The sequence below is a fragment of the Anomalospiza imberbis genome, unplaced genomic scaffold (genome assembly GCF_031753505.1).
Source record: "Anomalospiza imberbis isolate Cuckoo-Finch-1a 21T00152 unplaced genomic scaffold, ASM3175350v1 scaffold_87, whole genome shotgun sequence".
Taxonomy (NCBI): domain Eukaryota; kingdom Metazoa; phylum Chordata; class Aves; order Passeriformes; family Viduidae; genus Anomalospiza; species Anomalospiza imberbis.
In genome coordinates, this window is record NW_027100491.1 from 40113 (window position 1) to 57306 (window position 17194).

General features: G+C 49.3%; 1 protein-coding gene and 1 long non-coding RNA gene across 2 annotated transcripts in view; one reads left to right on the forward strand and one right to left on the reverse strand.

Annotated features, from left to right (window-relative positions):
- LOC137467924 (hydrocephalus-inducing protein homolog) overlaps positions 1-17194 on the reverse strand; it is a 62259-nt gene that overhangs the window by 40049 nt on the left and 5016 nt on the right. The window contains exons 4-11 of the mRNA XM_068179334.1: positions 15866-16065; positions 12616-12734; positions 10672-10885; positions 7690-7858; positions 6483-6582; positions 5162-5280; positions 3774-3997; positions 1787-1854 (exon numbers count right to left, since the gene is read on the reverse strand). Of these exons, the coding sequence (XP_068035435.1) occupies positions 1787-1854; positions 3774-3997; positions 5162-5280; positions 6483-6582; positions 7690-7858; positions 10672-10885; positions 12616-12734; positions 15866-16065 (1213 nt within the window). The remainder of the gene's footprint in view (positions 1-1786; positions 1855-3773; positions 3998-5161; positions 5281-6482; positions 6583-7689; positions 7859-10671; positions 10886-12615; positions 12735-15865; positions 16066-17194) is intronic.
- On the forward strand, positions 4879-7055 carry LOC137467923 (uncharacterized). Its single transcript, XR_010995667.1, has 2 exons — positions 4879-5646; positions 5940-7055. It is a non-coding gene; the product is annotated as an uncharacterized lncRNA (long non-coding RNA).

Genomic DNA, 17194 nt, shown 5'->3' on the forward strand with positions numbered 1-17194 from the left:
ATTTCTCAGTGATGAGTGTGCACCCAGACCGAGCATTTACTCGGGCAATTCAAGCTGTAAAATTCCCTGTTAAGGCTGCCAACACTCCCACCATTTTCAAGATCTATAAACAGTGAGTTGTCATTGAGAAGAAGCTACAGCAAAAGAAAGTGAGGATGGAATCAGGAACTAGAACATGATGCAAAGCACCCTAATGCAATTTCTCTCTGCAGGAACCTTAAGGCAGCTCTTGGTTTGGGCCAAACAGACTGAGCACGTGACAGCTCAGAGCCCACTCAACTGGAGGCAAACCCAAGCCTTGCTTCAAGATTAGCAATTAGGAACCATGTCCCACCTCACCCAACAAATGGGGACATCACAGCCATGCTGCTCACTGTGATTGCAAGGGTTTACCCCACTTGAGCTCTGAGATTTGCTCTCCATACCGGAAAGCCAGAGATACAGCCAGGCATGGTGGGGACGTCCTGCAGAGGCCGAACAGCAGCCACAACCTGCTCTGCAGAGGACATCTGGCTGGGCTGGCCAGCTCTGGGGGGAGGAGAATTCTCCCTGGGCCTGCTCACCAAGAGTCATTGGAAACAGATGGGGAGAAAAAACAACTGCAGGTACAGCCCAGAGCTTCTCTGTGCCCATCAACAGTGACCATTGCCAGCTCCAGCAGTGACTTCAGCAGGGAGGCAAGAGAGGCACAAAAAGGACAAACACAGATGTCAAAACCTCAAATGAGACAGAGGTCACCACATGCAGACAACAATCAATAGTTTAAAAGAAGCAGATACAACAGCTGCCTTCAGCTGAAGAGACTTTAGGAATGAAATCGGATTAAGTAGGATGAATCTCCTGTTTCAGAACCATATTTCTACCTGTTGCCTTTCTTGTTTCATTTATTCAAAAGGCAACTTAACAAGTGTCTCAGTGGTGATGCAGGGTGGGGAAGAAGCAGCTCAGGAAAGGCAATTCGTTTTCTTTAAAAGTTTGTGAACTTCATTGTTATGGGTTTAGGCTTTGTACTGAATTTTCCCCTTGGGCTGGGAAGGGGGATAGGGGTTGTGGGGGGTTTTGGCTGCGGGGGTGGGCTTTTCCATTCGGGGTTTTTGGGAGTTGTGGCGTGATGCCGTGGGCGGCTGTGAGGTCGGACCTGACCTCAGGTTCGGCAGGGAGCGGAGCTTCCCTTCCTCCCGCTCGGGGATCGAAGGGCGGCCGCGTGCTGCTGCGGGAGGTTGTGTGCTTGGCCCCAGGACTGCCCTGGCTGCGGCTCAGCACTGGGATCCAGCCCGCCTGCCTTCCCCGCTCCTGCCTGCTGCTGTTGGGCAGTGCCGAGATCCCCACAGCTCCTCCTGCCTGTGATCATAACTACACCAAAGGGGAAAAACACTATTTGGTGGTCTGGAAACTTCTGTTTATTGTGTTGTTGTTTGTGCTGATATATTCTAGTAAAGAACTGCCATTCCTTTTCCCATATTTTTTTGCCTGGAAGCTGTGTAATTTAAAAGGTAAAATAATTTGGAGGGAGGGGGTCATCTTTCCATTCTAGGAAGACTCCTACCTTCCTTGGCAGACATCTGTCTTTTAAAGCAGGACAGAAACACCAGAAAATACTGACTTTCTATGCCTTGGTTCTGTTTGATCTCACAATGGCAAAAGGCTACCTGAGGCACCAGCAGCCCTGGAGTTCACACCCTGAGGCTGCTGTGGCAGAACGTGAGTGAGGGATGCTTGTATGTTCAAGTGCTCCATTTTGGAACGCACAGATGCCCCACGCTGTGTCCCAGCCCAGGACACTCACCAAAGGAGATGTCCCCGAAGCTGAGCTCATCGACATCGAAGTGTAAAGTTGATCCAGTGACACACCCCCTGCGATGGCGAGACAGAGGAGGAAAAGGCTTGGTTAAAGGGAATTGCAAAGGTCTGGCAGTCGTGGCTTGGGGGCATAAAACCTGGCGTCAGGGCACGGAGGGGCTCAAACCAACACACCGCCATGCGCTCAGCACAGTGCCCATGTGGACAGGAGGCAGCTAAAGCCAAGTGGCCAGCAGCCAACAGCCACTGATGGGGCTTTGGGCACAGGGCAGGCAGGAAAAGCCCCCGGGTTGCTGGTGGTCCCATGAAGGACCCTGAACACACAGCCAGACATGGCTCCGTGCCTCAGTTTCCCCATCTGTAAAGTGATAGATATAAAGGTGTCCCTAGAAACTTCTGTACTTTCCAGCCACAGGTTCCCTGCTTTGCTACTTCTTAGCTGTAACCGCTACTCCCATGGAGGGGCTTTCTCTGGAGACTTTGACCCACACAATCATTACAGAGAGAGTTCTGAGACATGAAGTCAGAGGAGCCCCAAACATCCTCTGAAAAGAGCAGCAACAGTTCTACACAGTGGACAGATGAATCCTAGAGGAAAGGACCAGCTTGTCACCGGTGCACCAGCTGGCACTGCCAAGAGCAATAGCTTAAACAACCAAACAGGGGTGTCCTGAATCTAGCACACCACCTCACGTGTCCTTGAACTCAGCAGACAGACCCCAAAAGTCACCATCTGAAAATCAGCACTTGAAGCTGCACAACACTCACAAGTTTATTTCATGGTTGATGCCAGTCAATGCCCACTCTGCATTTTGGTTAAAAATCAAGGACCTTGATTTTTACTGTGCCTTCTATTGTTTTCACAGAACTGCCCCTGGCTCTGCTCTACACCTCTCAACAGAGACACCTGCCCTTGCTCAAGGAGAAAGCTGCTTATGTAATAAAATTCCATGACAGTCTGGGGAAGGGACAGAGGAGAATCAATTATTTGATGGTAAAAGGTTCCCTCTTGATTTCCAAAATAGAAAAGCAGCACTTTTCCTCCAAAAACAAAGCCAGCATAATTGTTTCTCCACTATGGGCAGACCTACTCACCACTTTTCTCTTGCTAATAACTTTCTTGTTCTTTTTTATCCATCTCCCTTATCTCATTGGTATAACTGACTGCAGATTGCTGTCATTTCTTTACTGCCTCGATTCAGTGCCTCCCAACAGCAGCAGCCTAGCTCCAAAGCTCCAGAGCAGCCAGCATCAGCTCTTCTGCTTACCCTACATTATCCTAGCAGCACATGGCTCAGGCTAGCAGGGACAAGCCCTCATGTGCTGTGGTCCTGAGGACTGAGCTCTGCCTCCCCTATTATCAGCCCTTCTCACTTTTGCTGGGCCAGGATTGTCTCTTGCCGTGGCACCAGCCCACGGGATGACACCCCTGTCCTTGGGACAGTTCCTGCTGCACAGTTCCCTGTCTCCCACATCAGCCCTTTCCCCGCTGTGGAAAGGAGGTAGCGGAGCACTCTGTGCACAGGAGCTGGGAGCACGGCTTGTGCCCCACAGCATGGCCGTGAGAGGTGAGGTGAGGCTGCTGCTGCCCATCTGGGATGGATTATTAATGGAAGTTTTTACAAACACTGCTGCTGGTGCAGAATCACCCAGGCTGGCCCACCTCCAAAGCCCTGGGGACCTTGCTGGCTGTTCAGGTGGGACATCCCAGAGCAGCTACTGCCCAAAGCTGATCCATCCCACTGCCTGCCATGGCCCAAGGCAGAGGGAGATCCCTGCAGGGAGGAGTCATTCCAGCTCCTGGGTACCACACAGGCCAGGAGGCACCCTCACACTAAGGCAATACCAGGATCAGAGCAGAGATTATGACCTCAGGAAACACCTTTTTTCTCTGCTCAACCCCAAAATGAGGTAGGTGGGGGATGTCCTAGAGACAGCTACAGATGTGCCCACCAAGCTCCCACAGTCCTTACTTGATGGTCAGGATTGCAGGCGTAGGAGATCCAGCCACACGGAACTGGAATTCTTCCTCAAACGTCCCCAACACGCTGGCATTGAAGCAGATCTGAATAGTCTGGATCCCACCTGGTGCAATGATGCCTTCCTCGGGTGCAAACTTGAAGCAGTAGCCCGCATTTGTGGTTGAAGGGATATAGGTGAAGGGAGCATCGATAGCTACTTGGTTAATCAGCTTCACCTGCAGCAGCAAGAGAGCAAAATGGAAATACATGTGGAATCTTCCCTTCTTGTGAGTTATTTTCTAATGATGCAATTAACACCCAGGAAAGGCAGAAGATGCTTTGTGCTGCTGAATGGCAGAAGTCAAAAAATACAAGAGGACAAGGTCTGCCTTTGGGTTTTCATGCAAAGCTGTGCTAACTCCACATAACTGCAGTCACCCTGGGGTTGTCCCACGGACACAGAGCAGTCCACCTCTGGTCAGCATCACCAAGCTCATTCAGACCTGGCTCTGAGAGCAACGTGGGGTGATTGCAGCTGCATAGTGCATCACTGTGCCCCAGCTAGCACAGCTCCAGCAGTACCATCTACTCATTCACCTTTTCCCATACCATGAAAACAATACATTGATAATGAGGCACCAGCATCTAAATGCATAGACAGCACCATCTTTTGGTAAGAAAACTCAGTGTGTTTTCCACAGTGTGTTTTCCTTCCCCAGCCAAGCTTTTGTGTCTGGCATGATGTAGTGCCTCATTTTCTACCTCTTTCAGTTGCTCTCTCTTGATTTTTTTTGCAAACTTGACACTTTTGATGGGGGGAGGCAAATAGGTAGAAAAATCCTTTGCTTTATCCCAGGAACACTTTTCTCTTTCTAGAGTCAGAGATACACCAAGGCCGAAGTGTGGTGAGGGTGTGACTGGTCAGCAAGGGAAAGAATTCCCAAGTCCTTTGCAAGGGCCAGCACTGAGCCAGGAGGCTGGATGGCTTTCCTGTGACTTCCAGGAATAAGCAGGAGACACTTGACTGGAAGCTGTTTGCAGTGGACTGAAGCGCAAATGCAGCCAGTGTGTTCCAGCTGCTTCTCAACAGCCCAGTACAAAGGTGCCTTGTGTCTGGCACTGCCACAAAAGCCTCTGAACGTGCAGCTTTTTGACCCACTGTTGCTTTCATATGCCAAGGAAGCAGGAAGCCTCCCAGCTGATCCCTGAGGAAGGCTGCCCAAATGCAGGGACCAGGGCTTCATGAACAATAGAAACACCTTTCTGATTCACCCAGATTTGACCAGGATGTCAAATATTCCCTGCTCACAACTGCCCAGGTTGTCAGGAATTCCACAGCTCCACCAGGCTTGCTGCTGCCTCAGGAGCCATCAGGATCCATCCCAAGCCCTGCTGCTCACCTCATAGACATGGGGGGTGTTGACAAAAACGTTCCCAAGGTTCAGTGTATGACGGCTGAGTTTAACCAAAGGTCCTTGTCCTTCCCCTTTGAGGTGCAGGGGCAGCCTGCTCTCACGGCCTGGGGAGAGATGTCCATTTCAGTACAATAATTCCCTCTGTTACACTGCATTTTCCAGGCTGCCTCAGTGCTAGTCCCTGACTCTGAGCTGGATGCAACCAGCTCCTGATGCTGCAGAAGAAGATATGGACCCTTCTCTTCCCTCAGGAGATATCCCTTGGGGCTGACTTGTAGTTTCTAACCCATTCCTTGGGCTGGTTTCCAATTTTAGCCACCAGTCTGCTGAGGGTAAAACATCTCTGAAGTCCTGTAGTGGCAGGCCAAGGAGTAATGGGTATAAATTGAAAGAAAGGAAATTTAGGTTAGATATTAGGAAGAAATTTGTTACTGTGGGGGTGGTGAGACACTGGAGCAGATTCCCCAGGGGTGTTGTGGAGGTTCCAGCCCCCAAAGTGTTCAAAGCCAGGCTGGATGGGGGTTGGAGCTACCTGGTCTAGTGGGAGGGGACTAGATGATCTTTAAGGTCAATTCCATCCTTAACATACTATGATTCTGTGGTTTCCTTCCCATGCACTTAGAGGAGCTCTGAAATCCATTCAGTGCAGGCACAAAGCTCATGAAGAGTTTGCCAATTACCAAACTACCTGGCCCAGTAGTACATGACTTTGTTGCCAAAATCTTCAACTTCTGGCACTCTGGATTGTGTTCTATTTCCACAGACTGAGCTGCAAGGTGACAATTCCCACACAGGGACAGAAGCAGGTGCTGGCCAAGGGTGCTCCTTCTACAAACACCCTGGGCTCAGTGGGGCTCAGCCACTCTGGTCTGGCGGTGTCTGGGCAGTGGCAGGTGATCCAGGGTCAGGGAGCACATTTCTAACTCAGCTGCTAGCACCTGATGATGGAGCCATGTCAAATGGACCCATCCTGGAGGTCAGTGGTCTCTAGAGGGGCTTAGTGCTTGTTCACTAAAGCTGTTCTGCTCTGTAGCTCTTTGGCCTTTGAGGAAATGCTGGCAAAGCCATGGCATGAAAACCTCTCCCTGCACTGCCTGGGTTGTTCTGGAATCAGTAACCCAGACACAGGATTCTGAGCCCTGCCCTTGCACAGGAGACTCCCTGGAAGCTGCAGGGCCAGTGGGGATGTGCCAGCACTGCCCTGCTGACCAGGGACTCTTCCCAGCAGTTACAGGGGAGCCCAGTGGGCTCAGGCTTGCACTGTGGCTGCACTGAGGGTGAGAGAGGCAGGGGAAAGGAGCTGTACCTGAGATGCTGCAGTAAGCCACACTTTGGTACTCCAGTGCCTCTAGGGGTTTGAAGGTCACCTTGATTTCAGCCCAACTATTTGGCCCAATTTCTCCCTCCTAAAACAGAAAGGGACAGCAAAACATTTCTCTTGAAACTGCACATTTCTTGTTTTCAACCACAGTCCTGTAAGCCTTTACTTAGAGCATCAGTGATGAGTGAACAACACAAGGAGCCCAAGGAAACACTCCAAACCCAGCTCAACACACCACTGGAAGCTCTCAATGCTCAGCTGATCAGCTCCCACTCTCCACAATATTGCTACTGCTCTGACACAAGCCCTTGGTCACATCATGCTGCTGTCAGCTACAGTGGGATGTAACTGCCACTGTGCACTGGTGGCTCTTCACAAGGAGGGAACATGATCCCCTTCCTTGGAAATAAAAATCTTAATTTAACCTGCTTTGAAAGAAAGCAGAGGTTGGGATTATTCTGGGGTTTACTCCAAGATGAGAAGGGATTTTGCACTGTGCAGACACCAGGCATTCACCATCTCTCACAATGCCAGGACTCAGAATCGGGGCTCTGGTTGGTGGGAGGACACGGCAGTTTGTTGCACAAACAGAAAAGGAAAAGGTTTTCTGTCTGTGTGTGCAGGAGAACTCAAAAGGCCCATTTAAACCTTCCACCCTTGTGTCCAGGCTCTCAGATGACACTGGAAGGGACACTCAGAAATAGTGCAAGGCGTGGTTACAGGAGGGGATTGGCATTTCTGTGATTAACCTTGGGCTGAATTTGGCATCCTTTTCCCAGAAAACCATTGCAAGCTTCAGGTCAGTATGTGAACTGGCAGAGCTCCAACACCCTCTGCTGAACCCCAGGCACCACGGGGGAGCCTCTGCCTACAAGAACTGCTCCCTGTGGACACTGCAAGGACACGCACGGAGCGCCCTTGAGTTCGAGCCCTGGCAGCAGAGCTCGGCTTTGTCAGGCTCCCAGCCCTGCCCTGAGCCTGCAGGGCAGAAATGCTTTCAGCAGGGAGCTCTGCAGCCGCACCAGAAACTCCGTATCTTCCCCCTCAGCACATCCAGCCAGCTGAGGATCTGCCGAGTGCCCGCATCTGGGGGAAGGGGGGCGGGAATAGGATGGGTGGGAGAATGAAGAGGAAGAGGAGGAGGAGGAAGAGGAGGAAGAGGAGGAAAATGGGGTTCTCCGCTATCACTTACCACTGGCTCAATGAAAAAAATGTCACTGGAGAACAGCATGGGGTCTTGTTGCATCTTTGCCACCTCCTCTTGGAACATGTTCCTCAGGAGGGCAGTGTGATCTTCACAAGAGCGCTTCTTCTTTATTTTTTTCTTCTCTGTGAAGTTTTCTAGCTGCCGCAAACACTGCCTGCAGCCACAGGGAGAGACAAAGCCAGCAGATCGTTTAATAAGCCACATATTTGCAGAGAGAAGTAGAGAAGTGTGAGTGCAGGAGGGCAAAGCACTTGGGGAGGAGCAGCAGCAGCTCCCCAGCAAAGGCTGACCCCAAGCCGTGGGGTCCCACATGGATCAGAGGATAACTTGCTGCTCACTGGCACAGCAGGTAGTTTTACTTCACACTTGCAAGCTCGGGAGACGTTTCCAAAGCCAGCAGCCCTCAAGAGAACCTCCTGGCTCAAAGGCTCTGCCAAAACTGAGGGAGAATCCACCAGGCACTTCAAGTGAGCTTTTCCTACCACTGAGCTGCCTGGGAGAGGCAGATAAAGATCATAGAGCAGGACTTCCCTGGGAAGGGGAGATGAAGCTGGGCTGCAGCTACATGTTACCAGCATCACTCTTTGTTTCTGCCATTTTGGACCTGCCCTGTTCCCTACTCTGCCTTGCACAAGAGCATCCCAGAGCACTTCCAAAGGAAATTGATGAATTCAGGCACCGCATCCCTACAGTGACAATCAAGGTTTTATATGTAATATGCATGAAAACAGGGGCTCTGAGAGGGGAAGGGGCTTTGTTGTGCCAGAGGGAGACAGCAAACTCCTGGAGAGGCCTTTTCACAATCCAGAGCTTTTTGGGTCCCATCCCAGTGCATGGTAGTAGAATGTCCTGAGAGGGAAAGGGTCCTGCACTATCTCCTCTCATTAAAAAGTCCTCTCTGCTCTGAGATCTCAAAAGCTTCTCTGACAGCAGGACAGTGGCCTTGGAGCTAAAACCATCCCTAAGACTGGAAGTAAGGAAGAACAAAATGTCCTGGTGACAGTCTAGGACACAAACTGGCATGAAAACAGATGTAATTGGAAGAAACCCCACAAAATCAAAACCAGGTTGAAGTTTACTTTGGGGAAACCTAGTTGCTTCTGAGGGAAAAGTGGATCACCTGGGGTCCAGGCTGAGGCAGGCAAGTGGGAAAAAATGGAAATAAACAGCCCGGGCAAGTAGCCAGAGAAGGAATTTCTTTTAACACACAGAGCTTGTATGGAAGTCAGACACTGTGTAAGGAGATAGAGAACAGAGGAAAACCAAGAAGCCCAGGGCACAAAAGGACCCCGTAGCCAGCCATTCAAGCAGGGAGGGTCGATCTCCTGGCCTTTTGCAGGCAATTTAAAATGGCCCTGGGCAGTGCGAGCGACCTGGCCCGCAGCAACCAGGGGCTTGCCACGGCAGTTTTGGCACAGCAGTTTTGGCACAGCATTTTTTCAGTTTTTGCGTGGCAGTTCACGCAAGCAGGCTGAGCAAAAAGGGTGCAGCCAGCCACCCTCCTTGTGTAGTGGGTTGTGTCTTTTGGCTGGTTGTGAGGCGCTTGCCTTTTTTTTTTTTTTTTTCTTTCTTTCTGGGTTGGTTTTTTTTTTTTTTTCCCAGCAATGGTTTACAAATGATGAAAAGCCATTGCTGCTGCTGCTGCCAGCAGGAGTGTACTAACTCAAACAGAACCCTCCAGGGAGGACACAGCTGTCCAGGCCCCTGGCTGCAGGGAGGGTCTGAGCCTGGTGTTAATATCAGAGGACAGTGTGAAAGACACCTGCGTGTGGTGTGAGCAGGTGAATGATCTGCTCTGTCCGGTGGCAGAGCTTAAGGAAGAAGTGGAAAGGCTGAGGAGCATTAGGGAGAGCGAAACAGAAATAAAGTGGTGGAGTTACACCTGCCCAACCCTGAGAGAAGCTCAGCAGGAGCCAGAGGAGCCCTGCCCTTCTTGTGATCAGGCAGAAGGAGGAGACCTAAGGGACAGTGGGGAATGGAAATGGGTCTCTGCTGGGGAGGTAATAAAATTCTGTCCTGACCCCCATCACCTACCCAGGTGTCCTGACAGAATAGGGTATGAGGCCCTGGATCCAGAGGGTCTGGCAGATGATACTAAAGAAAAAATTCTGTCTGGAGAGTCTCCCAGCTGCACTTGGTCTGTCAGACAGATCACTGCCTCAAGTATTAAGAAGAAAAGAAGGGTAGTGGTAGTAAGTGACTCCCTTCTAAGGGGAGCTGAGGGCCCTGTACATTGACTGGATCCATTCCACAGGGAAGTGTGCTGCCTCCCTGGGATCCAGTACTGGATATCACAAGGGGATTCCCTAATAACTAAATGAACTTCATCTGTTCACCACTGTCTGGGGTACAGTGATCATGAAATAATAGAGTTCTCAATATCTGGTGAAACAAGGAGGGGCATCAACAAAACTTCCACTCTGGACTTCTGGAGGGCAGCTTCGGCCTGTTCAAGAGACTGATTTGGAGAGTACCTTGGGAAACAGCACTTAAAAACAAAGGGGTCCAGGAAGGATGGATATACTTCAAGAAAGAAGTCTTGAAGCCACAGGAACAAACTGTCCCTGTGTGCTGAAAGGCAAGCAGATGGGGAAGACAAGTAGTTTGGATGGGCAAGGAGCTCTTGAAGGAACTAAGGGAAAAAAAGAGGGTGTATCACCTTTGGAAAGTGGGGCTAGCAACTCCAGAACTGTTTAAGGATGTCGCCAGATCATGTAGGAAGGCAAAAGCCCAATCAGAACTTGAAATCCAGTCATTGCAATCAACCTTTCCTTCCCAAAATGCCATCCTTGGCTGGAGTATAAATGGAACTGGAATGCTAAGTGCTGAGCTCCTGAAGCCCAGGGACACACACCCTAGTGCCAGGGATGGTTTACTTGGCCTAAACCATTCAAAAGCACCAACACCCCCCTGAGGCCACACGTCAGTTTTAGTCTTGGGCCATGTATCTCACTGAAATGCATCTTTCAAACCAACCTCCTCTTCTCTTCATTCTCGTCTTCCTCAGTAGGAAAAGTCTTCCACTGGAAGTGGGCTGTGATGTTACTCCTGTTTTCGATGAACACGGTTGTGGGGTTTGACATGGTGATGAAAGTCTTCTCAACCTCCACGGAATTTGTGCTCAACCCAATGTTGAGATCTACAGCTTCTCCATGGAGGTTTGTGTGGATACTTTCTTCACCTGGAACAAAGCAAAGAGGAGTCTTTACTCAGCTCACTGGCTGATGGACGCACAAGGAACAGAGCAAACCACAGGTCACAGAAGAAGGTATCACAGTTTTTAGCTGAATGAGCAGTTCCATGGAGCAGTACACTTATCACATCCTGACAGCTCTGTGTGTACAGCGTGAGGATGTCCTGGGCACCTCCTTAAACACCTTATTTCTGAGTGTGTTTCTAGAGATTTGGCCCCAAGGTGACAGTATGTACAGTGAGATTTGTCAATGTGCTCCAGTGACTCACTCAGATCAGAAAGTGGGTCACTCAGGGATTTCTGCATCAAAGTCCTTCAGGTGATGCTGAGGAGCCCTGTTCAGTTCTGGCCCAGAGTCTCCCCTGGGCATCCCACACGACTCGTGCCTCTCCTGATCCCTTGGATCCCTTACTACTGACGAGAACATATGCCTGGGGGCATGTGGGCAGAAAAAGGAGACCCAGAGGAATAAATGAAGGGACAGCCCACAGCAGGAGGGGACACAGGTGAAGAAACACAACTAGCCTGGCTCTGTAATATGACAAACCACTACAAAATGAACACCATGAAAATAATCATCATCATCCTGTCCAAACCCACAGCCACATCAGTCTTGAAGTACTTTATCTTGTTCTGATCTCAAAAACCAAGCTGGAGCATTTCAAATTAAATAAAAAAGGGAAAACAGAAAGATTAGTATGTACAGAGCAGCTTCTCTATGAAGACTGAATGGGATTCCTCAGTCTAGAAATCAAATGGGAGATAGATGTGAGAGGTTTGCAACAGCGTGAACGTCCTTAGAAATGGGGTCGAGGAAAAATTTGTCTTGATTTGTCACCAAACAGGAACTCGAGGGCTTGAAAATGTTACTCGACAGAAACTACATATATGTGTAGAGAGCAACAAGAAAAAGGCTCTGTGACAAGCCAATGGAGAAGCAGCATATGGGATAGAGGTGTGCAAGAAATACATTGCTGTAGAGGAATTTCTCATGGAACAAGGGCATGATATCCTTGATGTTATTTCTTTGCAGGAACTGGACAACCCTGGTCTGCAGATTACAGAGATACTTTAGTTACTTTAGAAGTATTTAGGACATCCTTGAGAAGACAATAAGCTTTGTATGAATACAATAGTCAATGCTGGACGCTGAAAAGTGTCACGTACCATAACCTGATCAGACGCTTGTAGTATAACAGCCAATCAGTAAGTGATCTGTATATGTAATCATATTATGTTAGCCAATGAATGTTAATTAGCTATTGTATTATGTAAGGCAATAAGGTATAAAATATGGATAAATTAGACAATAAAGGAGGATGACATCTAGCCATATTGGTTTGAGTGTCATTACTCTGGCCGGCTCTCCGTGTGGGACCCTCTTCACATTGCATTGGAGAGAGTCTGATGGAAACCTCACACCTCACATACAGCACTACCCAGGAATAAAATAAAACTTCACCCAGGCATAGCCACATGACAGTGGAGAATCAGGGATCCTCCTTCCTCCACTCAGCAACTCCCAGCAAAACAGGAGTCCAAAAATCCCCTGTTAGAGGGGATCCACTTTATCAACCCCTAAACACCAAGGACTTCTCAGTTTTCTCGGGGGTAAAGCTGAACAGGGGAGGTACATCTGGAGGGAACTGAGGGGGACGGGACAACAGGGAGCGACGGTGGAGAACTGTCCTGTGCCCCGTGCAGGGCCGAGCACTCACCTGTGTTGCAGCACAGTGACCCGGAATGGTCACCGGTCGTCAGCGGCTGAAATCCCACTGTCACCCGCATGCTGTCACCAGCGCCCAGAGTTCCCGTGGCCGGAACCACGAAGAAAGGACTGCAACACAGAGAGAGGGATCAGGACTCGGGGGGACACCTGGGGATGATATTCCTTCTGCAGTGCAGCAGCAAACCAACCACGGTCAACAGAAGACAGACAGAACAGACAGGATCAGAAACAGCCACTGACCCACTTCTGAGAAGATCCAGCCCTCACAAGATCCTGCGGGATAAAATTACTTCGTGTCCCCCATACTCTGCATCCAGCCCTCTGCAATGAGACTCAAGGGTCCGACTGCCAGCAATCCCATCAGAGAATGGTTTGTGAAAAGGGTTCAGAGTTATCTGCATGCACAACTTGACACTGGCTGCCTCAGGAATTTCTCTCTACCTGCTGCCTATAAACCTCATCTCAAGAGATGCAAATGTTAGGACGCTACCTGTCCTGTGAGATTACAGCCTAGGAGTCAGACAGGGAGAAGGAGCTTTTCCTTGAAGACCAAGGAATAATTACTGTTGAGTTTGCAGTGTGGTTCTTTGGTTTATTTTACCTTGAAAACGTGCTGTTTTAGCCTAGAAAGGGCACATTTTATCAGCATTTCAATGAAAGCTGCTCTAAGAAAAGGAGCAGCCAAAACTCTGAAAGAGTGCAAATACAGATTAGAGCAACACAGTGACATGGAAACCCAAAAGGAGGATGCCATTTACAGTCTGAAGGATCCAATCCCAGCTAAATGAATCACCATTAGCAGGAGCACATCAAGGAAGCAGAACAGGAGGTTTCTGTGTATTTACCAGCAATGCCATCTGAGACTCTGGGTTGTCCTGCAGGCTGGTAACTGTTTGCTTGGCCCAGCAAAGAAACTCTGTGCAATGTGTTCTATAATTGCAAATAATTATGCAAATGTGTTGGTGCACTTTGGACTTAACAGGAGCAATTCGGATTGGTCACCAGGTAAACAGCTCTTGCCTGACAAACGCAAGACTCCGTGCTTTGATGCTCAGGGACAGCTCAGGGGAAATGTGCTTCTGCCCAGCAGCAGCGGAGCTTCGTGCTCTTCTACAGCCCCACGGAGGAAACAAAAGTTCCTGGCCTTAGTGCTTTGCCGGTGGTCAATCCGTCACTTAAAAGTGTGTTCTGAGGAGTTTGGTGATGAATGCATCACACGCAAAAATAAAGAGAATATCTGGCAAGCTGAACTTTATTCATGTCAGTAGTGACAGCTGATGAACTTGCTTCAGGCTCAGCTCATTAAGGACCTATTGCTGCAATTATGGGCCTGACCTGTTCCCAATACCACTAGTGGGAACATCACTACTGGCTGATGGAGAAGTCTTGGGCCAGCAATGTTTATGTGCTGGACGTGAGACTTTGGAGAGAGGGGAGGAAAGACAAGGCCCCAGCAGCCCCAGAGCCAGATTAGTGTACGTGCTCCTGCGTCTGCCCCAGGGGTGATGCCAGGACTGCTGCAGGTCTCTGCTGGGGCTTGGGGTGATCAGTGCCTGGTGTGGGCAAGGCACAGGATTTTTTTCCTATTCTCTTGCCAGAAATTTCATCAGAACAGAGAAGCTGCCAGTTAAGGGAATCCCTGGCCACACTTCAGCACTACATTCCATTCCATTCCATTCCATTCCATTCCATTCCATTCCATTCCGTTCCATTCCGTTCCGTTCCATTCCCACTGCTGCCCCATGTTACATGCTCATGCCCTCAGATGGCAGGATGGGAATAACACTCCTGGGGGTGACTTCAGGGATTGCCTGAGAAAGAAGGTGTCTTCTTATTTTCAAATTATCAGGAGAAGAGGATCCAGCCAAGTTCAGGACTCAGTTGTCAGGACTGAAAAACTGACTGCAAATCAGCCCCTGCATCTTCTACATCCCTGGGCTGTACCCAGCAGACTCCTCTGTTACTGCTGTAGCAGTCATCTCTCACACAGACCTGGCTCCCCAAGATCCAAGGACGCAAGCTCTACAGCTAAACTTAACTCCTCTGAATTTCAGCCAACACCACTAAGCTGTTCCTTGAGCCCACAGATAGAAGAGCTGTGAAGGAGACATCCCTGACACTGTAATAACCAAATGAAAACCACTGGCAAGAGATGGGGCTGGCAGGCTAATTTTTGGCCTTTTATCTGTAAATTGTCAGCTGTTCCTTAAGACAGTTCTCATCCTATTAGATCTGCCCTTTCAGTGAATCACTGCTGTACCAACAGGCAGAAAAAGATAAGGTATGGAGGGGGTTTTAATAGGTTGCTTTCTTCTGCTTTTTAACTAGGTCCATTTGTATGTTTGTTTCCTTGTATAGCATCTAAAGACAGGTCCAATCCAGATCAGATCTCCCAATGGCACCTTGATCCCCCGACACTGGTCTTGCTTTGAGCACTGTGTCTGCTCAGATGATTTCCAGAGGTCCCCTCCAGCAAAAGTTATTCTAGATTTTTATCTTCTAAATCAGCCCAATTGCTTTTCACATATTCCCTAAATGTCTCCTATTTCCTATAGACCTGTGCATGTACCTATGGGCATGTGGTATATTGACAGGCATTAGAGGAGCTCGACCTTCATGAAAGTTCCCAGTGAAGAATTCAAGATCTTCTGGCAAACATTTAACACAAACCAAAATGAAAAAACAGCAGAAGCAGAGGAACTTCAGAGTATTTAAAAAGAAATCTCAATGAAAGGGGGCACAACCTTATTCAGAGATTTAAATCATCTGTTTGAAAGTTTAAACTGGCTTTCAAAGGTTTATCATGGAACAGAAGAGGTGACTGATGCCCTCAGCTGACAAGGGAAATCAGATCAGCTTTAAGTAACAGGAACTGCACCAGCTGCCTGCAGCACAGCTCAGGTTGGGCATCTGATGCGGGGACCACTGGAAAGCCACGTGCCTGTGGCCTTCCAGAGAACGGCTCTATTTGGCTGACAGTGGTGAGTAAGCATTTCAGAAGCTGCTTGTGCTCAGGAGGGTGCAAGCCAGCTACTAACATGTTCCAGCACCCTCCAGGAAATCTGGGACAGAGAAAGCTCAAAGGCTGCATCCTGCTTAAAACATGAGAATCAACAGCAAACCCCACACATCCTGCCCATTTCCAGCCAGGGCTGCAGGGCAGCAGCTGCAATACTCTGGTTCCTTTGCTCCTCTTTCCCAGCCCTGTTATCACCCAAAGGTGTTTCGGGCTGCCTCACCTCTGGGTGCTCAGCTGGTAACGAGCTGCCCGGTTACCGACATTGCGAACCAGCAGAGTCTTCTGGGTGCTGTACTTGACTGGACACACCGGGAAGTCCAGCTGGTCAGGGAAGTCCAGGATAGCTCGAGCAGCAATGGCCCGAATTGGCACAACTATCCTTTCCTTTGCAATGATGCAGACGAGCTCATGGGAATAATCCTGCAGGAAAAGAAACTAGCTCAGCACAGGACATTTAGTGCCATCCCCATGGCAGAAGAAAAACTGTTTCCTGTAACTCATCAATGGCATCCATTTACCTATTCCTCCCTAAAATGAACACTAAGTTCTACTAATATGTCACATTTTAAAGGCACCAGTGCACATCTGTGTGGCATTAAGCTCTTGTGTCACTTGGGTCATACAGAGAACTGCCCTAGGCCACCATATTTTTTACTCTAAATTTTAATGATGTTAAATAATTCCTAAGTCCCTTCTAAGGAACATGGAGCTAGGGAACACAGGACATTCCTCTTCAGGTTTCTATATTCCTGCTGTCTAAGAATAAGACAAAGTGTTAAACTGACTCTAAACAGCAAAAGGAAGATGAGAAAACAGCTGCACCCAAAGAGCTCCTGCACCTCTGGCCTGGTGTAGAAACATCAGTTGGCTCAGAACTCCCCTCTAACTTTGCCACTTTGCCTCTCCAACCAAGTCAGGAGAAGAACAGTGCTAAGAGGTAGCAGGATGCTGTCGGAAAGAGCCTCTGTTTCCCTGCAAAGCTTCCTCCCTTCCATGCCATGTCCTAAACCCTTCTGTATGAACAAGCCTCCGGATCACAGCACTGAGATCAGACTTGCCAGGGCCCCAGCACTGGTGCTCAAACCTCCCCACAAAAGCAGGTTTGGCACGGAATGGGTGCCAGTTGACAGAGCCACCACAGTGACAGGCATGAAGACAGAGCCACAGCAGCATCACTGCCACAGGCCCTGGGCTCACAGGTCTGCCTGCAGGTTGTATCTGCCCTACATGAGCTCTTCCAGGCAGGTGTCCAAGTCCCCTGCTGTAGCAGCCAGAGGCCCTGCAAGGCCTCTCTAGCGGTCACTTGCCTAAGATAAGAAATGCCTAGTCATGATGACTGGACCAAAGTAGCCCCTCTTCCGCATTCAAACCCTTGTTATCTCTCTGTAAGACCATAGGTCATATTTGCCTCGACCCTTACTATTGGACAATTTCCAAAACCCCTGTACCCTATATAAAACCCCATTTCTGCCCAGTTCGGCAGAAGAGCTGCCACTGAAACCCTTCGCAGGAGCTGCCAATAAAGACACCACTGTGGAACCTCATACAG